Raw genomic sequence first — 24,402 nt, 5'->3', positions numbered from 1 at the left:
GGGCAGGCAACACACCACGTGGGACTCTTGATCCTGTTAACAAATGGCACTATCTATTCCCCTAATTATAGAATCCCCTACAACTACCACTTATCTTTTAGTTCCCCAACCTTGAAAGACCTCCTTTACCATGGTGTAGTGGTCAGTTGGCTCAATCACATAGGGAGCAAGTACCTCGTTCCTGTTGGACCAGCTCAAGACCCCATGAGGTGTCAACTATTGAGTGGATAGATGAAGATCTACTTTTCTATTTTATTACAATTTAGGAACATAGAATAATGGTAGCAATTATTTTTAGGACTTTCTAATTTCAAATAAGCAAGTAGCTTTTTTTCTATAATGTTGATGCATGCTGATAATCAAAATATCCTCAAAGCTCAGAATTTATGTATGGAAAGAATGGCTCAGCCTCCCTTTGAAACTCTCACATTAGTGAAAATGGCTGCTTTAGGCTGCAATCCGGAGTTTGTAGTCCATAACAGACATTTGGAACAAAACTTACTTGAATCCTATCCTTCTCAGAACCACATAAATCACTCGTGAGAGTTGTGGACAACTATCAAATTGAGTCTTCATATTAGGAAAGATAGACAAATTCTTTTTGGAATTTAACATAAATCAAGTTCTAGACATCAGAAATGAGACAGCCTATGATGGAAGCATTGTTGCATGATTTCATGTATAAAAATTGCAACTTGGTGAATAAGTTCAATTACGTTGTTGTGAATTAATTAACTTGTGCCTCAATTTTGTTGGAGACCACTTATCGCACCACATAAGGCTACTTACTTGAGAAGACAAGTTGTAGGCTGAAAGCATTTACAAAATCATGTAAATCAGGGCAGTTTAAATGATTCCACTTTCAAAATATTTTTGCAAGTTAGTTTTTATCTGCCATTGGACTTATGTTGGCAGCTTTTTGCCCACTTAAACTTTGTTTGCTCTTTGGTAGCTTTATACATAGCAATATTTGACTCAAATCAGAATTGTTCAGTGGAAAGGCATTTATTGATTTTTATGAAAACATTATTGGATTCAAATAACAGACAATTAGTATATGTGGCAACTATAAACACAACATATATTTTGAAAATCTTCTTCCCTGTTTATTTGGGCACAATTTACATCTTAAACTTCACATTCTACAGATAAGAATGACAATTAATTTTCATTTCGTCTTGTTACATTTTTATGCCCAGTTGTTCAATAGGAAACAAAACATCCTATTATTATAACAGCATTATTCAAATTAAGAACTTCTGCTGTTAAAGAACAGAAAATGGAAAAATGAAAGTTTGATAGCATTTATCCATATATATACATATATATATATATATATATGCCATATTTTTGGCATTTTTATCATCCATATGGGATTCAAAAACACTTCACTTCAAGGAAGTAGCCCAGCTTGATCCTATACAAAATTAACAAAGCCAGAATATATGTCTGCATTGAGAAAAGCAGAACAAAATAAGAAGCCAATGGTGGCACATCAAAAATGCAAGATTGATAATACAAATGAAGGCCAAATTAAGAAGTTCAAAGGGGAACAAAGAAAAAAAATCAAAGAGACCAAGACAGAAAGAATGAGAAAAGATTGGAAGCTATCAAAAACCAAAATGTAGAAGACTTCCAGACGCATAGAAATAGTAAGGAAAGCTGGAGACTGCCAGGGATTAAAAGAGGATTTAAACATGACAAAGAGAGAATGGCTGATGCACTAAATGTGCAATTTGCATCTGTCTTCACCAAGGAAGAAGATGCTGACTAAATCTTAGTGAAAAAATAAGTGAGATTTAGATAGCTTCAAAACTTAAAAAACAGTAGGCATCAGAGGCTGGCTGCACCTCGGTCACCAAGGAAAGACAAGATACATCATAGGATGCTGAAGAAAAGAGGAGAAGAAATTGCTGAGATTCTGGCATCAAACCAGTCTAATCACCCATTGATCTTAAGATAAAGATGTGATGCCAGATGCCTGGAGGAATGTTCAAACAAGGATGGAAGGGTAAATTCAGCAACTACAGGTCAATCTGTTTAACTTTAGTGGTGGGAAATACTTCAGTAAAAAAAAGTACTTATTCAAGTAATTGTTGAATTTGGAAATACCAGCATGAATATAAGGACAAAGTGTACTAACCAGATTGATACAGCTTTTGGACGAGTGATAGAGGTTGTAAATGTAGTTGATATTGTTCATTTGGACAAAAGGATTTGCTAAATACTGCAAAACATAGGAAGGAAATGAAAGCATTAGAGAGGATTCAGAGGGAGTTTATAAGAATGGTTCCAGGGAAAATAGAGTTCAGTTATGTGACCCTGTAGTCATTCTTCTTTGAGAAGGCTGAGCGGACATTTGATAGAGATATTCAAAATTCTGAATGTGCACACTGACTAAACAGAGAAAAACTGTTGCTGGTGGCAGAAAGGTTAATGCTCAAAGAATGTAGACTTGATGTCATTGCCAAAAAGCAATCAGCAAAATAAGGATGAACATTTTGATGTAGGAACAGGTTAGCATTTGAAATGCATGGCCTGAGAGTGATGGAAGCAGAAACAATTAAATAATTTAAAAAGCAAATGTAAACAAATCATGGCTACAGGCAAAGAATGTGGTAATAGGACTGGCTGAACTGCTTTTAGAACATAGAACATAGAATATTACAGTGCAGTACAGGCCCTTTGGCCCTTGATGTTGCGCTGACCTGTGGAACCAATCTGAATCCAACCTATCCTACACAAATCCATTCTTGTCCATATGCCTATCCAATGACCATTTAAATGCCCTTAAAGTTGGCAAGTCTACTACTGTTAAAGGCAGTGCGTTCCATGCCCATACTACTGAGTGAAGAAGCTACCTCTGACATCTGACCTATATCTATCACCCCTCAATTTAAAGCTCTGTCCCCTCATGCTAGCCATCAGCATCACTGTCCGACCAATCTAACCCTCTGATTATCTTATATGTGTCACTTAAGTTGCCTCTCGACCTTCTCTCTCACGAAAACAGCCTCAAGTATCTCAGCCTTTCCTCATAACACCTTCCCTCCATACCAGGCAACATCCTAGTAAAGCTCCTCTGAACCCTTTCCAAAGCTTCCACATTCTTCCTATAATGTGGTGACTAGAACTGTACGCAATACTCCAAATGTGGTCGTACAGCTGCAGTATGATCTCATGGTTCCAAACTCAATCCCTCTACCAATAAAAGCTAACATCCTGTATGCCTTCTTAACAACCCTATCAACCTGGGTAGCAACTTTCAAGGATCTATGTACCTGGACACTCAGATCTCTCTACTCACCTACACTACCAACAATCTTACCATTAGCCCAGTACTCTGAATTCCTGTTACTCCTTCCAAAGTGAATCACCTCTCACTTTTTTGCATTAAACACCATTTGCCACCTCTCAGCCCAGCTCTGCAGCTTATCTATATCTCTCTGTAATCTACAACATTCTTTGTCACTACCCACAACTCTACCAACCTTAGTGTCATCCACAAATTTACCAACCCATCCTCCTACACCCTCATCCAAGTCATTTATATAAATGACAAACAACAGTGGATCCAAAACAGACCCTTGCAGTACCCCACTAGTAACTGAACCCAAGGATGAATATTTCTGATTAGCCACCAGCCTCTTATCTTCTTACAGCTAGCCAATTTCTGATCCAAACTGCGAACTCACCCTCAATTCAATGCCTCTGCGTTTTGCACAATATCCTACCGTGGGAAGCATATCAAACGCTTTACTGAAATTCATATACAGCACATCAATCGCTTTACCCTCATCCACCTGTTTGGTCATCTTCTCAAAGAACTCAATAAGCTTTGTGAGGACGACCTACCCTTCACAAAACCGTGTTGACTATCCCTAATCAACATATTCCTCCCTAGATGATTATAAATCCTATCTCTTATAGCCCTTTCAAACACTTTAACCACAACTGAAGTAAGGTTCACAGGTCTATAGTTTCCAGAGTTGTCTCTATTCCCTTTCTTGAACAAGGGAACAACATTTGCTATCCTCTCGTTTTCTGGCACTATTCCTGTAGACAATGACGACATAAAGATCAAAGCCAAAGGCTGAGCAATCTTAAGGACTTGGAGGTGCTGGTGTTGGACTGGGGTGAACAAAGTTAAAAATCTCACAACATGAGGTTATAGTTCAACAGATATATTTGTAAGCACTAGCTTTCAGAGTGTTGCTCCTTCATCAGGTGGTTGTGAAGTATAAGGTGGCAAGACACGGGATTTATCGCAAATGTTTACAGTGTGATGTAACTGAAATTATATATTGAAAAAGACCTGGATTGTTTGTTAAGTCTCTCATCTTTTAGAATGGGCATGTTGGTTTCAGTTCTTTCATATGTAATTTCCAGAACTTTCTTAAAGTTACATTCTCAAGTGAACTTGAACAAATAGGTGCCATGTTTACCCAGATAATGCATTGAAGGTGTGAGGGGCCTGTGTGAGGCTGTCTGTGCCCCAATGTTCAGACGGATTCTAATCTAAGAAAGGGATTTACAGAATCTTACAGGGATTCATGCAGTTTTTGAGCAAAATAAAATGTAATTGTGCAAGTACAAATTCACCTCACAAACCTATATATGTGTGTGTGTGTGTGTGTGTGTGTATGCATGCAGTGGGGGTGAGGGGGCGGGTTAATGAATGTTTGTGAGATGTGTGTGTGTAAGTATGAGAGTGTAAAGGGGTAAAGCCTGTGAGAGGGGCATGTGTGAGTGTGGGAGTGTATGTGTGAGCGTAAGAGAGAGAGAGCTTGTGTATGAGAGCATCTGCAGGAGTTAGTATGTGTGTGTGTGTCTGTCGGAGTGTTTGTCTGTCTATGAGTGTACGTGTGTCTGTCCGCCTGTGTGTGTGTTAGTGGGGTCACCTTCAGCGCGATATGAACCCAAGGTCCTAGATGAGGCCATCCCCATGGTTATCAGCCTCTGCTCAACCACTCTGCATTATTGCCTGTCCCGAACTCTGCCTTGGAGGATGGTCACCCGAGGGTCCAAGGTTGAATGTCCTGGATCCACTGAAGTGTTCTCCGACTGGGACGGAACACTCCTGGCTGGTGATTGTTGTGCGGTGGCCATTCATCCGTTGCTGTAGCCTCTGCTCAGTCTCACCAATGTACCATGCCTCAGGGCATCCTTGCCTGCAGCGTATGAGATAGACAACGTTGGCAGAGTCATATAAGTACCTGTCACATACATGGTGACCTGTACTCACGTCACTCAGCCAATGTTGTCTATCTCATACGCTGCAGGCAAGGATGCCTTGAAACTTGGTACATTGGCGAGACCGAGCAGAGGCTATGGCAATGGATGAATGGACACTGCACAACAATTAAGCGACAGGAGTGCTCCCTCCCAGTCAGAGAGCAATTCAGTGGTCTGGGACATTTGACCTCGGACCTTCAGGTGACCATTCTCCAAGGTGACTTCAGGACAGGCAATAATGCAAAGTGGTTGAGCAGAGGCTGATAGCCAAGTTTGGTACCAATGGAGATGGCCTCAACCAGGACTTTGGGTTCATGTCCCCTACAGATGACCCCACGAACACACTCTCACAGACCCTCTCTCGTACCCTCTCTCAGACTTATACACCTTTAAACTCACACACACACACTCTCTCTTTCTCTCTCTCACAGACACTCATATCCCACTTCCATCACCACTTCCACCCCCCATCCCCCCAAACTGATTAGAATCAGTCTGAACACTGGGGCACAGACAGCCTCACACAGGGCACCTCACACCTTCAATACATTATCTAGACTAACATGGCATCTATTTGTTCAAGTTCACTTGAGAATGTAACTTTAAGAAAGTTCTGGAACTTACATATGAAAGAACTGAAACCATCACACCCATTCTAAAAGATGAGAGATTTAACAAACAATCCTGGTCTTTTTCAATATATAATTCAGTTACATCACACTGTAAACTGTTGCTATAAATTCTGTGTCCTACAATCTTATACTCCACAACCACCTGACGAAGGAGTAATGCTCCGAAAGCTAGTGCTTACAAATAAACATGTTGGACTATAACCTGGTGTTGTGTGATTTTTAGCTTGTATTGAAGGTCAAAATGCTGCAAAAGCACAGCCGGTCAGGCAGCATCCGAAAAGCAAGAGAGTCGATGTTTTGAGCATAAGCTCTTCATCATAAGTTTGTTATTCAGGACCAGAGAGCTTGTTCAATAATAATCATTAATTTAGTATGACTTAAAGACACAGTTACACCTCATTTAACAAGGTGTAATATCTTCAAGAGATTTTAAAATAATATTAAAAACATAAATGAGAGTCCTTGTCAGTTCAGTGACTTTGAATTATTTACCATCTGCAAAGCCTTCAAAGGCACAACAGTACAAAGTTACTAACAGCAACTTCTGATTTTAACTGTCTGCATCCGGACTCCAGAAGGTACTCAGAGTTAGCAGTGCAATGGCAGAGAATACCAGCAGTTTTTCTATAATTACTACTTTAACATTTGAGCCAAATAGACAAATTATTTTATTACTATAATTAGATACTAGTTGGGCTAGTATTTCATGCACTGAATGTCACAAAAGTTTTATTAGCTTTGGAACGTGTGGTAAGTTTGACTGTGTTAAAGGCTGCCGATTAAACAACATGGGAGAGATTGTGTATTGTTGGCAGTATCATACGAGGTGTCATTTGTAACTTCGATGAGAATCGTTTCAGTGCTGTCGCAGAAATAAAAGGATTGCAAATATTCAATCTTGGGCTCCACAAAAAATGGGGACAGATTTAATAGAGACAGCAGTGCATCCATGATCAAACATCTAGTGAATTCAGAAATGAAAACAAGAGACAGGTGGATATTTTAGAGGAAAAAAAGGCAAAATTCCAACCAATTTACACTAAATTGTTAGTGTTAATGCCTATCTATATAAACTAAAAGCAATGTGAAATATTCAATATATAATTGGCAGTTTAAACATTCACCCTTGCCATTCTTAGATAGTATTCCCAAATCGTTCTCAGTTTTTAAACAACACAACTTATACATCCAGATCAAAGAGCTATTATAACAAGACACATTAACTTGATTTTATCCTGACATTCTGGTACCATTTTAATAGATAAAATTCTGCTTTTGTTTTAGGTTACTTAACATTTTTGAGAAACAGTATCATACTATTCTCTTCCATTTCAGTTTATCTTCCCTATCATCCCTTTAAGGTCACCTCACCCCCAACCAATGCCAGCTTCCAGCTGTCATATTGGAATCACTCGGACCAAAGATTGTGGGTGACATGCTTTCTGCACCATGACTGCGACTAAAACTACTTGATTGACAAGAGACAAGATTCTGGCAGGTACTTGAACTGCATCAGCAAAGATAAATGCACAGTAAATGCACAATAGGTTGCAATTTAGATGATGAGTAACACGTTATCCTGAATATTCTGATATTGCTTCCTTTATATACTAATGACTCAAGTTACTTGCACATCAGCATTCTAGCCAACATTATCAAATTAATAACCACAACATTTGTGCTTTTAAAATCTGTCTTCCTTGTTTATCTCATGTGATATGAGAAGTTGCTGACTAAACACTATACTTAAAGGCTAAAAATACATAAAGATTCATCATAAGCTTAATCATTACTTACTGACACTGTTGGCACGAATAAAATGCAAACGCAAATCTACTTTATTTTACAATTATCATTTGTGTGTCTCTTTCCTAAAGTGTTTTAAATAAGCTGTATTTACTGAATTCCATCACACATGCAACTGGAATTTATTTATTTTTTCCTTTGAAAGTTCCTCATAACTCAGGAATAGTAGCATGATTGGTGTGGAATGTGGGATTGGAAAGAATGGTGGAAAAGGAACTTAAGTATGAGACTTTGCTTCAATGCGTCTCTGTCCTTTCCTATGTCCATTTCAAACACCAAGAATTTACATTTATTGGGTGCCTTTAATCTTTCAAAAAAAGGTGCTGATTATCCAGCATTATGGAATAATTGTCAGGGTACTTGGAAGTTAACCTAATCGTTTAAACTGTCGGTCTGCACCTGTGAAAATATTATTGAAGATATTCAAACATGACAATCTTTAAAGATTGACATAGAGCTAGGCAGCAAAAACACAGTAAAGAACATTGAATGTTGGAAAATTAAAGATTATCAGGGATATGCAGGAATATAGATTTGACATTAAAATCAGATCAGGCATGATTTTATTGAACGGCAGAATAGGTTCAAATGGCCAAGTAGCCTACTCTTGTTCTTTGTTCATTTGCAAATTCAGAGATGAGGTGGTTGGAGAAGGGTCATAGAGCTGTCAAAGGATATAGCATAGAAGGACGGTATTTGTCCATTGACCTTGATAGTGGCTATGGTGGAATTTCCAAGGAATTAAGTCTGGGTTTCCCTCAATGTACATTCTCGTTGCCATAGGACTCTTCCCTCCCCACCCCCCCAACCCACCCCTCCCCCCCACAGAAGTCAGCTTGTCTGTCACCTTAAGGTCTCCCTGCCATCCTACTGGAACCAAAAGGTGCCAAAACTCAAGAGCAGGTAGGTGGGTTGTCTGTACCTCTGGTTGCAGGTCCTTGGAGGAGCCCTTTGGGAATAGGGAAGGGTTAGCAATGCTGGAAGTGAGGTGGGTACTTTGTGTTGGGAGGCTTAGTCAGGAGGCTATGGTTGAGAGACTAGCGAAAGAGATGGTGAGTAGTCAGTGTTTGTGGGGTACTTTGGTGGCTGTAGTGATTGGAACCAAGTGGATCTCATTGATGATGAGATCCTTGTTAACCTGGGCCAATCAGGAAGCCCTGACTAATCAATATAAACAGGGGATTTAGAATCTCCTCTGTTCAGGGCACTGACTCCGAGCTGACTGGCCACAGCCAGTGTACTGAGTTATGAGATTAGATTCCTACAGCGTGGAAACAGGCCCTTCAGAGCCAAACAGTCTATACCTAACCTGCGAAGAGTAACGCACCCAGACCCATTTCACTCTGACTTATGCACCTAACACGATTAGCATGGCAATTTAGCATGGCCAATTCACCTGACCTGCACATCTTTGGACTGTGGGAGGAAACTGGAACACCCGGAGGAAACCCAGCACAAGTAAATAAAGGGTGACTTGGTGGAGGGATACCAGCCTCTGTGCTTTTATTCCAGAGGCTGAGGGTTAGCTTTGGAGAGAATGAGGGCAGAAATTACAGCTGCTCCTCCTGCCCCATACAAGTGCTTGAAAAGTTAATTCAGTCATTCTTACCCCCTATAAATTGCTAAATTTCTGGATGTCAGTGAAACCTAGCCAGTCAGTATTGAAATAGGAATATAGATTACATTTGACTTATGCAATTTTATGAAAAAATTAATATAAAATTGCCTTTTGGGAGAGGACTGGTTGCCTAACCCCTCCCACACCTCAGCTCATTAAAATTAGATAAATCACAGTGAATAGTCTTTATTCATTCATTGCATTACTAAATGAAAACCTCAGTTTACAAAAATCTCAAATTTTCTGTTAGTGTCTGCACTATAGTGTGGTTTGTCTTAGTTTCTTATGTCTTTTCTAAATATAGTACAATTCACATTCCCAGGATTGTCTTATTGAATCTAAGATGTTCAAGCCCTATAGCTTTACAATGAAGTGCTAATGCTAAATCCTGTACACTAACTGTAGTTGAACTAATGTTTTGATAAGTTTATTATTAGCCTTTCAGCTTACTATGCTTTCACTAATTTATAATATCCGAATTACTGCTGTTTTCTTCATGGTTTTATCTACTTGGCTTGATATCTTCAAGGGATTACATATTTTATTCTTAGGTTCTCTCTGTTCATCCAGACATTTCAGTTTCTCTCCACAGCATGCATATTGCATACTTTATTTTTCCATCCAAAATGGATGGGCAGGCAAAGAATGGCAGTAGCTTTGAAAGCAAGACCGACATCTCATAAGGAGAAGGAAACAGTTAGAATAAATTGGATTTGAAGTTGTTCCCTGACAGTGCTTGATATAGTGCAGCTGGATCTGTTGATGAATAACTCAAGGGATCTATACGGGGGGTCTCATCCGTTGGATCATCCAAGTGGATAAAAGTAATGATTTTGTTACCAAGGGAATCAAAAGTAGATATAGCAGAGTGCTGAGCAGATTGATGACTGCAGATCTCATCACTGTGAATGAAGGATTACAGGCATGGGAGTTCCATAAGAAGTTTGGTGGTGCTGCTTGAGTCTACCTTATTTGTGGTGATGCCAATAGAAGAGATTAAACTAGTAGAATGACATGAGCATTCCTATGAAAGGCTTTTGACTCTCCTGCTCCTCAAATGCTGCCTGACCTGCTGTGCTTTTCCAGCACCACACTCTTGACTCATGAGCATTCCTAAATCAGCACGGGTGTATTGTATACCTGACAAAGCAGCAGTTGTACTGTGCGACAGCAATTATCCTTAAGATGTCAATTTCCGTCTGGCAAAGAATCACAAAGAAATTGGTGGCCCTGAGAAAGAGGTAAATCAATTCTGGGCTTGCAGCTCATCTTGTCATTTTGTCAGCATGGCTATGACACGACGGCAAAGTTAACTCCCTGCTGAAACTAACACTCCAATCTGCCAAAATAGCACGAGCACCTCATTATAATCAAATTAACTAGAATTTACACCAAACAGAAATACTGCTGTTTTTTCTAATCTTCCAGCTATTATAGGAATTTCAAGGCTAAGTTATATGTTCTAATTTTATTACTCTCTGTTATTTAACTAACAGGAACAATCAGGAAATAACATCAAATCCTGCAGTTTTAAAGTGAATTGTAAATGATGTAATTAGATTAGATTACTTACAGTGTGAAAACAGGCCCTTCGGCCCAACAAGTCCACACCACCCCGCCGAAGCTAACCCATCCATACTCCTACACTTACCCCTTACCTAACACTATGGGCAATTTAGCATGGCCAATTCACCTGACCTGCACATCTTTGGACTGTGGGAGGAAACCCACGTAGACACGGGGAGAACGTGCAAACTCCACACAGTCAGTCGCCTGAGGCGGGAAGTGAACCCGGGTCTCTGGCGCTGTGAGGCAGCAGTGCTAACCACTGTGCCACCGTGCCGCCCCTGTTATAAGCAACAATTGTAATTTTTGTTATATAGCTGTTTTGATTTATACTGACCTATGCAGATCAAGAAAAAAAATACTCATTTACTAAGAGTGTGGCAATATAACTTATTTTAAAAATGTTTTCAGATTGTATGACATTTGTGAGTGAGCTGCAATAAATAATTATTTGTTGTAATGCTAACATAAAAGGAGGTAGAAGATGCTGATCAATACTTTTTAAATGCTGTTGCTTAGGAAAGACAAGTTATTTTCCATTAAAATAACTTCAGAGTTTTATGGAAAGAAATATTAGCAATTACAGTTCTTAACAGATCCCATCCACATATCTATCTATATGGTTAATTTGAACTTTATTAAGTGTGATAACAAAAGTAAGCAAACATTCCAACTTTTATGACCAAGCCAGCTGGTTGTAGTTTGGCAGACTACATGTTGGCTATAATCCTATAACCAAATGTCAAAAAGCACCAGATAGTTCAGAAAACTAAGAATCAAGTTGCTTGGAGTTGATAGTTTAATGCTTCTTGCTCTTGAAAGTCTTCAATTCTGAGACAAAGTCATTATTAAGTCAAATGTTTTAACTGAAAGTATTTAAAGCAAAGTTTCCAGTAATAGCAGTGTGTAGTAAACTTTTTATAGATTAGATTAGATTCCCTACAGTGTGGAAACAGGCCCTTCAGCCCAACAAGTCCACACCGACCCTCCGAAGAGCAACCCACCCAGACCCATTCCCCTACATTTACCCTTGACTAATCCATTGAAAACTACAAGCAATTTAGAATGGCAAATTCATCTAGCCTGCACATCTTTGGACTGTGGGAGGAAACCGTGGGCACCCAGAGGAAACCCACGCAGACACAGGGAGAACGTGCAAACTCCACACAGACAGCTGCCCAAGGCGAGAATTGAACCCATGTCCTTGGCACTGTGAGGCAGCATTGCTAACCACTGAGCCACTGTGCTGCCCAACTTGTTGGATATTAGTCCACCATTCAGCTAATTAACTACATGAATGACTATGCAATTGAATTAACTAGATATGTCAACCATAAGGTGCTGAAGTAACATAAAACAAGTGAACTGTAATGGAAAAGAATACTGAGTAATACTTCAGTTGCCAAAAAATGAAGTATTTATTCTCCTTAGAGAATTTCATAAACTTCTCTTCTCAAGAAAATTACTGCTGCCACAAATTGCTCACAACAATTTCAATACTTCGAACTTTGACCACTTGAAACTAAAAACGCGTTTACATATAAATATAACTTTTTATAGCTGTTATTACATACTGTGAATGGGGAAAGAGGGCCAATTTTGTGGCTATACCGTCGGATCACCTCTCTGATGTGGCTGGGCTGTATGGCATCACTGTGAGTCTCTAGACCACAAGCTGCAGCACTCTGTAATGTAAAATCATAAATTCTTAACTAAATCAAAAACACTAAGACAATTCCAGATAAAAGACCTACAGTGTAGTAGCTTCAACAAGATTAGCATTTTAAATTGAATGTATTCACATTGAATAAAGTTTTGCTCAGACTCAGCATAGGAATGAGCCAGCAGAGAAAAATAAAAACTAAATCAATTTATTGTTGGATGTAACAATATTTTAATATAATTGTGCAATCATAATTAATAATAAAAATTTAAGCTATGTAAGTTATAAGTTAAAGCTAATAACAAAACTTTACTTACACTGCAAAAGAAAATTGCAGTTTAACTAATATCTGTCTTCTTGGATATTAGAAGAGATTAGATTCCTTACAGTATGGAAACAGGCCCTTCGGTCCAACCAGTCCACACTGACCGTCTAATGAAATATTTTGTGGAAGCAATTGATAATTTACCAATTGAATGTATATGTGAAATGTCATTTGCATGTACAAAGTAAAACTTGTCTTCAGCATTATCAGTGACCCTCAATTCATGTGAAGATACACGGAAGTATATTGACTATGGGTATCATAGGTTGGATCATCAGTTTATGCAGATCTCAGCCAGATCACTTATATGCATGCTTATAAATGGTACCTGTGCCACTAGGACTGGACCTTGCCACTGGGCAGAAGAGAATGTAGCCAGGATTCCTGGTACTGACATAAAAAAAACGTATTGGAAATACTCAGCAGGCAGCAAAACAGAGTCAAGAAGCAGGAATTTGCACTTTGGGTCAGGACATTATCAGAAACAGCTCTCCCACAGTGATTTTGCCTGAAGCGTTCAAATAGGAGCTGCAGGGTACGCTTCTTGTCCAATAAGAGATGGTGGCTGAGCTCTCTTTTTAGTACTTAAAGAATTACAGCCTGCCATTGGAGGTAAGCAGAGAGATGTTCTCATAGCAATATTAACAAATTTGAAATCAAGAATGGCCGTTAAATCTCGAAGAAATCTTTAATAATCTGACCGTCATTTTAGGTGGCTGCAATTCAGTGCTCTGATATGGTCTTTGCCAAATTTCTCAGGGAGGATGATGCCAATAAACTAGCAAGTGGGCTAATGTCAAAATTACATGTCCTCCATGTCTGTTCTTGACTCCATACTGGGGTGAAAATCCTGTTCATTATTTCAGACCAACGACTTGGCACTGATATTGATTAGTCATTTAGATATTGGAAAACGCACTAAATTAGACATAAGAGAGAATTAAGTTAGTTTCGATATAACGAATCAACTGCAGGGTAGTTAATCAATATTCACTGTGGCTACGTGTCTAAGATACTAGAATAACCTAAAATGACTCAACATGTTTGGAGACAGTGCATTTACTAATTAATGTTGATAATACAAATTAAGTTTTTAACCAGAAGAAAGTCTATCCCTTTAAGATGATTTTGCTGTTACAACAATTAACCCATATAGTTTCCTTCTAAAAGTAATCAATTTTTAATTAAAAATGCACAAGATTTTTTAAGAAATGTATCTGTTTGCTTAAATCACATTATCATTCAACACGACTATTAAACTTACAAAAATTTGCTATAATTGTGCATTATATGATGCTTGAGTTAACCGATGAAGGCAATAATTTCTCTTATTGCTTTACAATACAAGCAATCATCAAGATTTTCTTTCTTCAATTTTTCTTCCAAGTTGATAAATAACTTTCAAATCAGATGGGATCTTCCTGTCTACATTTTGAACGTCACAAAGTGTACAATTCAGAAAATCCTCACGTTTTTAGGTGGAATTTTGTTATGTATTCATGAGAAAGAAATACCTGGACAATGCAAATTATAATAAAGCATAGAAATGGGGTTTTACTTATTTAATTACAGAAATATGTAATTATTTATTAGCACTGTGTTTTTTCTCTCAATACAAACTTTTAGTGGATTGTAAACTGGAGAAAATGTATAAAAAAACCTGTTTTTAAATAACAACATTCCAAATCACTACTTTTTTTAAAAAACAAGAATCACAAACAGTACACGTTATTTTATTATTCTGTAGATGCAACAAAAGAACAGAATCATGCTGTTCTACTCTACTTCTTCTACTCTCCTACTTGTACTAGGTCTGACCCACAAAAGTTTGGAGTATGTGTGCTATTTGATTACTATTTCCATATTGTTTTCTTGTGTAGTTCCTTGTTATCATCACTATTGGATTCTAGTGCCATTTGAGACATCCAAGAAGTCACACTGATGCTTCTCTAACTAGCTTGAGGCTAAAAAGGCACATGTAATTACAGCTTCACAATTGCTCAAATTACATTGGTTGAACAAGATTTCTAATCTGCAGAACCAGGGAATGTGGGCGTGGTTCTTTCCAGTAAATCTTGTACAATCCAAGAAAACTGTGGTCATTCTATAGCTGATAAAGATCTCTGTGATTTCTAAAATGAATCTATGAACTCTCACAGATAATATGAAAGCACACTTCATATTTAAAAATAGAAGCTAAGTACTTTCACCTGAATTCTTCAAGAGAAGTACAATAGCTAAAATTAATTCAAAATAATAAATTATGTAGCACCAAACAACATCGTGCAATTATTGTGTAAAATGTTACAAATAATATGAGGCAAAATCTCCAGAGGTAAAGATGCTGCACTGACTTCTGATCTTTTTCCAAATCAATTTATTTATTTATTACAATGTGTGATTGCCTGCCATACCTCCTGCATTACAACAGCACCCACAACCAATGAAGTACTTTTGAACTGCAAAGGGCTTGAGGGAGACCTGAGATGTAGAAGAGTGATTACATAAATGCATGACTTGTTTCTATATTTCCTATCAATTGCAAAAGAAGGCTCTAGAGAGCCTAAAGGCTGATATTTATGACTGAGGCCAAAGCATTGTCAGCTTGGCTGAAAGCCAGAGATGAGCCCACTTCAACTGGGATGAAAGCAAATTACTGCAGATGCTGGAAAAGCTCAGCAGGTCTGGCAGCATATGTAAAGAGAGAAAAGAGCTGACATTTCGAGTCTAACAGACCCTTTGTCAAAACTTTGACAAATAGAATAAAGGAGAACCCTAAAACTTTCTATAGGTATGTGAGGAATAAGAGGATGACTAGGGTAGGAATAGGGCCAGTCAAAGACAGAAATGGGACGTTGAAGGTGGGCCCTGTGGAGATCGGAGAGGTGCTAAACGAACATTTCTCATCGGTTTTCACTCAGGAAAAGGAGAATATTGTAGAAGAGAGGAATTAGGTACGAGATATTAGACTAGAAAGTATCGAGCTTAGTTACGAACAGGTGCTATCAATTCTAGAAGGAATGAAAGTAGACAAGTCCCTGGGCCGGATGGGATCTATAGGAGGATTCTCTGGGAAGCTGGGGAGGAGATAGCAGAGCCTTTGGCTTTGATATTTCAGTCATCATTGTCTACAGGTTTAATACCAGAGGACTGGAGGATTGCAAATGTTGTGCCCTTGCTCAAGAAGGGCAGTAGAGATGACCCAGGTAATTATAGGCCAGTGAGCCTTACTTCTGTTGTAGGAAAGGCTTTGGAAAGGATGATAAGAAATTAGATTTATAATCATCTAGCAAGCAACAATTTGATTTCAGATAGTCAACATGGTTTCATCAAGGGCAGGTCGTGTCTCACAAACCTCAGTGAGTTTTTTGAGAAGGTGACTAAGCATGTAGATGAAGGTAGAGCAAGTGACGTGGTATACATGGACTTCAGAAAAGCCTTTGATAAGGTTCCACATGGTACGCTGTTGGAGAAAATGCAGAGGCATGGGATTGAGGGTAATTTAGCAGCTTGGATTAGAAACTGGCTTTCTGAAAGAAAGCAGCAAGTGGTGGTTGATGGAAAATATTCAGCCTGGAGTCTGGTTACTAGTGGTGTAGCGCAGGGATCTGTTTTGGGACCACTACTGTTTGTCACTTTTATAAATGACTTAGACGCAGGCATAGGTGGATGGATTACTAAATTTGCAGCTGACACTAAAATCGGTGGAGTAATGGACAGTTTAGAAGAATATTACAGATTGAAGGGGGACTTAGATAAGCTACAGAATTGGGCTGAGAGGTGGCAAATGGAGTTCAATGCAACTAAATGTGAGGTGATGCACTTTGGGAAGAATAAGAGGAAGGCAGAGTACTGGGTCAATGGAAAGATTCTTGGTAGTATGGATGTGCAGAGGGATCTTGGAGTCCATGTCTATAAATCCCTGAAAGTTGTCAGCCACGTTGATAGTGCTGTTAAAAAGGCATATAGTGTGTTAGGTTTCATTTGTAGAGGAATTGAGTTCCAGAGCTGCAACTATACAAAAGGTTGGTGCGGTCACAGTTGGAATATTTGGTAAAGTTCTGGTCGCCATATTTCGGGAAGGATGTGGAAGCACTGGAAAAAGTGCAGAGGGGATTTACCAGGATGTTGTCTGGTCTGGGGGGGGAAGGTCTTATGAGGAAAGACTGAGAGACTTGGGTCTATTCTCATTGCAAAGAAGAAGACTAAGAGGGAATTTGATAGAGACATACAAGGTGATCAGAGGATTGGATAGGGTAGACAGTGAAAGTGTTTTTCCTAGGATGATAATATCAGCTTGTATGAGGGGGCATAACTACAAATTGAGGGGTGATAGATTTAAGACTAATGTCAGAGGCAGGTTCTTTACTCAGAGAGTGGTAAGGGCATGGAATGCCCTACCTGTCAATGTAGTTAACTCAGCCACATTAGGGAGATTTAAACAATCTTTGGATGAACACATGGATGATGATGGGATAGTGTAGGGGGACAAGTTGAGAATATTTCACGGGTCGGCCCAACACTGAGGGCCAAAGGGCTTGTTCTGCGCTGTATTGTTCTATGTTCTAATGGGCTGGGTGTACCTGAAGATAGCTTAGTGGGATCTAGGGATGTTAATACCAGGCCGGCCGATGTACCTTAACAGGGTGGTGTGAGGGTATAGAGTATGACAGTACAGAGCACAGGTGGTGCCTCACCAGATGGGGCCCCTCCATTAGACCAAAAAGGACTACTTCTCTTGGAATCCACTGGCAGATGTCAGATTTCATTGGCTCGTCTTGCATGCCTGCATCAGCACGTTGTCAGTGGGTAAGTAAAGCCCCTTAATCGGTTGCTTAAGTGGCTCAATTGAGTGGGATGCCTGTCACCTTTTCTGCTCTTGGTCTCTTGTGGCATAGTGGTAAGTGTTTTTACCCCTGCACGGGGGCGCCCAGGTTCAAATCCCACCTGCTCCAATGTGTGTAATAAGTTCTCTGAACAAGTTGATTAGACAAATAGGCTAGATTAAAAAAAAGCATAGTACATGAAGACATCAGACATACTCTCCTGATGCCTTATTGTGCCATTTGCCAATTTTGCAGATTCCAACCTGTCATCAGAATTTGAGTTTAGTGTGATATATTGCTGTACTTCAGAGATATATTGCTTGTACTATTATTCTTGACCAAAAATAGTTCTACTAATCCTTTAAACATTACTGTTAAATTTTCCTGGTTCAAAATCTTTTTATCTTGCGACTTTCATGCAACTATTAGCATTTAAAGATACTGCTTCACAGTCCAAATTTCTTAACATTCCAGGTAAAATTTCACAAACTTTATATTAAGGTATAAAACGTTTAAGCAGATGCAACTTCCAAAAACCATGAGGGAAATGCTCTTAAATGGGCTTCTTCAGATTTTTGTTTTTAGTGACAGTGATGACTAGAATTGCGATGACTGGGAATACAAAATGTCAATTTGTGAGGATGTATTGAGGGAATCTGGAAAAAATTAGGTGAGGAGTCAAGGGAAGAGGCAGGGAATGCACAAACACTTCAGATCAAACAATATCCAAAGATATATTTAGAGGCTATTTCAACCTTGTGAATCAAGGTAATAAACAAAATACTGGACTTCCTTAGTGAAAATACATAACCTTGGAAAACATTTTACTTTGAGCTAAGAAATGGGTGTAATTTACTGTCATTTCCATCCAAAGAAACTACTGTGCAATTACTCTGTAGGTTTTTCTTCTGAACAGAATGAATAACATTGAATTAAAATTTTGTTTGAGTTCATCAAAACTGGCTTAAAGGTAGGAGGCAGAGGGTGGTGGTGGATGGTTTCTTTTTGGACTGGAAGCCTGTGACCAGAAGGATCAGTGCTAGGTCCACAGTTTTTTTTGCCATTTATATATATGATTTGAACGTGAATATAGAAGGCAAGTTTGCAGATGACACCAAAATGGAGGGAGTAGTAAACAGGTTACCTCAGAGTAGAATGGGACCTTGGTAAGATGGGCCGAGGAGTGGCAGATGGAGTGTAATGTAGATAAATGTGAGGTGCTACATTTTGAGATGGCAAATAACAGGAGAACTTATACACTTGATGGTAAGGTCCTGGGGAGAGTTCCTGAACAAAGAGACTTTGGAGTGCAGATTCATAATTTCTTGAAAGTGGAGTCACAGATAGACAGGGTAGTGAAGGCAGCTTTTGGTTTGCTTGCCTTTATCTTTCAGTGCATTAAGTACAGGAATTGGGAGGTCACATTGCAGCTGTACAGGACATTGGTTAGGACACTTTTGGAATACTGTGTTCAATTCTGGTTTCCTTGTTCTAAGAAGGATGTTATGAAACTTGAAAGGATTCAGAAAAGATTTATAAGGATGTTGCCAGGGTTGGAGGGCTTGAGCTATGGGGAAACATTGAATAGGTTGGGCTATTTTCCCTGAAGTATTGGATGCTGAGGGGTGACTTATGGAAGTTTGTAAAATCATGAGGGGCATGGATAAAGTGAATAGTCAAGGTCTTTTTCCCAGGGTCCAAATCTAGAGGGTATAAGATTTAAGGTGTGAGGGGAAAGATTTAAAAGGGTCCTAAAGGGACCTGTTTTATCTCAGAGGGTGTTGCATGTATGGAATGAACTGCCAGAGGAGGTGGTAGAGGCTGGTACAATTACAATACTTAAAAGGCATCTGGCTAAGTATATGAAAAGGAATATAGTTTAGAGGGATATGGGCCAAATGCTGGCAAATGGGACTAGATTAATTTAGGATATCCAGTCGGTATGGACAAGTTGAACTGAAGGGTCTGTTTTCGTGCTTTATATCTCCATGACTGTCAATGCAACTTGAAATGGATTGGTTTGTTAGAATGGTCCAAACCATTCTTAGCATATGCATTCATGATTAAATTTTCCAAACTGATTTGAAAGAGCTACAATCTTTATAAACATGTTTAGCAAAATCTTTATTTATGAAGATGTTTGAGATTCTGAAATCACATTAAAACAGGTCAGCTGCTTGTGATGTCATCGTGAAATGACTCAATGCTTCACTTTCTTCCATCTTTTCCACAAAAGTAATGTTATTTTCAATCTAAATATGTTGTGACCATGAATATTTATATCATTTGAGGAAAACAAATTATAGGATCAGAAAGAAGTAAGGGCACATATAGGCCACTTGGCCCCTCAAGTCTGTTCTGCCACTCAATTATATAATGGTTGATTTGATTGTAAACCTAAGTCCACACTGTTGTCATTAGAATCTTATTACCAAAATGCAGTATTTTATAATTCAGGCATCAATATATATAAGGATTAGCTGTGCCACTGAACAAGCAAACTCTTTTTCGAATTACACTGAATATTTCCAGAATTCTGAATGTTACATTGAACAAATGACAATGAATCTTCAAACCCACTGCAGTAAGTAACATGAGCTTTCTCTGAACACTATTCAACTAAGGATCAAATTCTTTGTACTGTGTGCACTGAACCATGTAGAAGATTGCATTTTTCATGGATATAATTAGCTGGGCAGGTCTGATGCAGTCTAGTAACCTTTAAAGGACCGTGAAGCTTAAATAAATGTACAATAGCATATGTGCCAAACAAAATGAAAACACTTCCTACTTGAACAAAATAACTGTAGAGGTTAATATACACAATAGCAAGCAGGTACACTGAGCGACTGAAAGAATATAAAGCCAACTAATCAATAAATCAAAGGACAAATACCAAGAAACCAAGGCAGTAAGCAAATTAGCCTCTGGATCTTGCTTCTTGGAACTTAAATCGGAATTGAAACTCCGTCTAACGAGTCAATCTAAGGTACATCTGAGTCAGCGTTATGTCTCACAACAAACAAGGCTGTATATTTCTTGACGGGTTGCAGAAAATGCTGATTTAAAATAATACATTAATCAACTTGATAAAGCACACTTGATGAATGGCTCAGTTGAAATTGCTATGTTGTTTGGGGAGATTGAGATTTGACATTTTCACCAGACACCATATTCATGGCAAGATATCAAATGTAAAACTGAAGGTTTTGCTTAACCAAAACTTTGTAATAATTTTTTGACAACTTCATTTCAACAAATGAAATTACATGTCGAATATTTTGATGACAGCCTAAACACATTTAAAATTAACTGGTTAAAGTCTTTATTTAAATGTTGGCAAAAAAACTTCATAGAAAGCAGTTAAGCATTCATAAGTTACATTCTGCTATGTGACTAGTAATGGACAAAGTATTTTTACTACACTTTCAAGTGAAACCTTCAATTGCACATTATCTGACTTTACAACATGTTCCTGATTCAAAGGCTAATCTTCACAAAGAGCCAGATGTACTATAGTTTGACTGTATTTATGTCCTGGCAAAAGGAATGTCATATATATCTATTAAAAAAACAGAACAATAAATTCGCAAACACCAAGCAATCCACAAGACGGCAGACAAAAACATACAGTTACAGTAAAACAAGAGACAACCACAGGTATTCATTTTAAAACTTTCAGCTGCTCCCAACTAGGTTCCTGATTTGAAGACATTGGCTACAGCTTTGTGGGGTGAATGGCAAGCCATTTCTGATGGAGCAATATCTCTCCTAAGCCACAAATGCCACTTTCAAGCTGGCCGTATATCTGGTTTGGGAGTCATTTGTTTGTGCCAGAAAAATTCCACAGCTGTGGTACTCCAACTAACTGAGGCTGGCCTTTGGGGCTGGCTCCACAGGAAGAGGAATAAAGTTTTTTAATTGTTAAAACATGTCTCCCACCTTTTGGAAACAGTGATCACCATTTCTCCTTAAACACAATCTGTTTAAAACTATGATTTAGAGATGCCGGTGTTGGACTGGAGTATACAAAGTTAAAAATCACACAACACCAGGTTATAGTCCAACAGGTTTACTTGGAAGCACACTAGCTTTCAGAGCACCGCTCCATCATCAGGTGATTATGGAGGACACAATTGTAAGGCACAGAATTTATAGCAAAAGTTTACAGTGTGGTGTAACTGAAATTATACATTGTAAAAAACCTTGATTGTTGAGTCTTTCATCTTTTCGAATACCATGATAGTTTCACTTCTTTCATGTGTAAGTCATAAAACTTTTTTTAAAAGTTGCATTCTCAAGTTAATTGTAACAATTGGTGTTAGCTAGACAATATGTTGAAGGTGTTAGCCCCCTGTGTTCTCTGTCTATGCCATGATGTTTAGATTGATTCGAATCTAAAAGTGAGATGACAGAGTTTTACATGAATTCATGCAGTTTTTAAGCAAAGTACAATGTAACTCTGCAATTACAAATTCACCCCACAAACTATGTGTGTGCATGTGGGTCTTTGTGTCTGTCTGTGTCTCTGTCTGTCTGTCTGGGTTGGGGGTTGTGAGTGTGAGAGAGAGTGTAGATGTGTGTGTAGTGAGTGTAGAGTGTCTTAAGTCTGTGAGGGGGTGCATGTGAGAGTGTGGGAGTGTGTATGTGTGTCTGGGGTGGGGGGTTGTGAGTGTCTGTGAGAGAGAGAGTGTATATGTGTGTGCATGAGTGTAGAGTGGTCTAAGGCTCTGAGAGGATGCATGTGTGAGTGTGGGAGTGTGTGTGGTCTGTAAGGGTGTGTGTGAGTGTCTGTGTGTATGTGTGTGTATAGGAATGTGTGTGTGTATGTATGTATAGGAGTGTGTGTGTGTGTATACAGTGCAATGATGGTCACCTGTAGTGTGACATGAACCCAAGGTCCCGGTTGAGGCCCTCCCTATGGGTACGGAACTTAGTTATCAGCCTCTGCTCGGCCACTTTTTGCTGCTGCCTGTCCCGAAGTCCGTCTTGGAGGATGGTCTGTCGTGTCTGTCTCCTGAGGAGGTCATTACGGTTCCTTGCTGTGGCATGTCGGAACTGGCGGTTGATGAGTTGGGAATCGTACCCAGTTCTTATGAGGGCATCCCTTAGTACTTCCAGGTGCCCGTCACGTTCCTCCTCATCTGAGCAGATCCAGTGTACGCGTAGGGCTTGTCCATAGGGGATGGCTGTTTTAATATGCTTTGGGTGGAAGTGTAGCATTGTGAGGTTGTCTGTGGGTTTGTGGTAGAGCGTGGTGCTGAGGTGCCCATCCTTGATGAAGATGCATGTGTCCAAGAATGAGACAGATAGTCGAGAGTAGTCCACGGTGAGTTTGATGGTGGGATAAAGCTTGTTGATATCACTGTGTAGTTTTACCAGTGACTCCTCGCCATGGGTCCAGAGGAAGAAAATGAGGACGACAGGCAGCAGCAGAAAGTGGTTGAACAGAGGCTGATAGCTAATTTCCATACCCATAGGGAGGGCCTCAACCAGGACCTTGAGTTCATGTTACACTACAGGTGACCATCATTGCACTATACACACACACAGGCACTCCTATACACACACATACACACGGACACACATATACACAGACATGCACAGACACTCACACACACCCTTACAAACACACACACTCCCACGCTCACACGTGTATCCTCTCAGAAACTTAGACCACTCTACATTCATGCACACACATATACACTCTCTCTCACAGACACTCACAATCCCTGACTCCAGACACACATACACACTCCCACACTCACCCCCTCAGATTTAAGACACTCTACACTCACATACACACATATATACACTCTCTCTCACACTCACAACCCCCAACCCAGACAGACACGAAGACCCACATGCACACATATATCTTGTGGGGTGAATTTGTACTTGCAGAGTTACATTGTACTTTGCTTAAAAACTGCAAGAATTCATGAAAAACTCTGTTATCTCACTTTTTAGATTCAAATCAATCTAAATGTCATGACATAGACAGACAACACAGGGAGCTAACACCTTCAACATATTGTCTAGCTAACACCAATTGTTACAATTAACCTGAGAATGCAACTTTTAAAAAAAAAGGTTTTGCGATTTACACATGAAAGAAGTGAAACTATCATGGTATTCGAAAAGATGAAAGACTCAACAGACAATCAAGGTATTTTTCAATGTATAATTTCAGTTACATCATACTGTAAACTTTTGCTATAAATTCTGTGCCTTACAATTGCGTCCTCCACAACCATCTGATGAAGGAGTGACGCTCTGAAAGCCAATGATTCCAATTAAACCTGTTGGACTATAACCTGGCATTGTGTGATTTTTAACTCTGTTTAAAACTACATTGACTGATTATCTGTCTCGCACAACTTCAGTAAGTCTTAGTTTATAAAGTTTTCCTTGAAGTAGTTCATAAGCACATCCATTCCCCAGATTTTAATAACACCTATCTGAAGAAAAGAGTTTTATTTATAGATCCTTCAGTACCATCTGAAAAATCTGATGTATTGCATATAATTCACAACTGAGAACAGCACATCCTAATAAGCCACCACACAAGTATCTGACTATAAGCATAGTTTGTCAAACTTACTTTCAAAACTGTCTTTAAATTAGCTATTCCATACTTCTTGTTTTATTATTATTTGATAATCTGTTTCTAAATACTCTTGAAGAATTTTGTTGCGTTTCTAACAGCTTTGCAGCTTTTCAAGCAATTA

General features: G+C 39.0%; 1 protein-coding gene across 5 annotated transcripts in view; it reads right to left on the bottom strand.

Annotated features, from left to right (window-relative positions):
* The window catches only part of supt3h (SPT3 homolog, SAGA and STAGA complex component), a 425,992-nt gene that overhangs the window by 49,014 nt on the left and 352,576 nt on the right, over positions 1–24,402 (bottom strand). For all 5 annotated transcript variants that reach the window (XM_072557090.1, XM_072557098.1, XM_072557063.1 and 2 more), the window contains one exon: positions 12,432–12,542. In XM_072557090.1, coding sequence (XP_072413191.1) covers positions 12,432–12,542 — 111 coding nt within the window. The remainder of the gene's footprint in view (positions 1–12,431; positions 12,543–24,402) is intronic.

Source organism: Chiloscyllium punctatum, chromosome 3, assembly GCF_047496795.1.
Source record: "Chiloscyllium punctatum isolate Juve2018m chromosome 3, sChiPun1.3, whole genome shotgun sequence".
Taxonomy (NCBI): Eukaryota; Metazoa; Chordata; class Chondrichthyes; order Orectolobiformes; family Hemiscylliidae; genus Chiloscyllium; species Chiloscyllium punctatum.
This window is presented reverse-complemented; position numbering and strand designations above follow the sequence as displayed.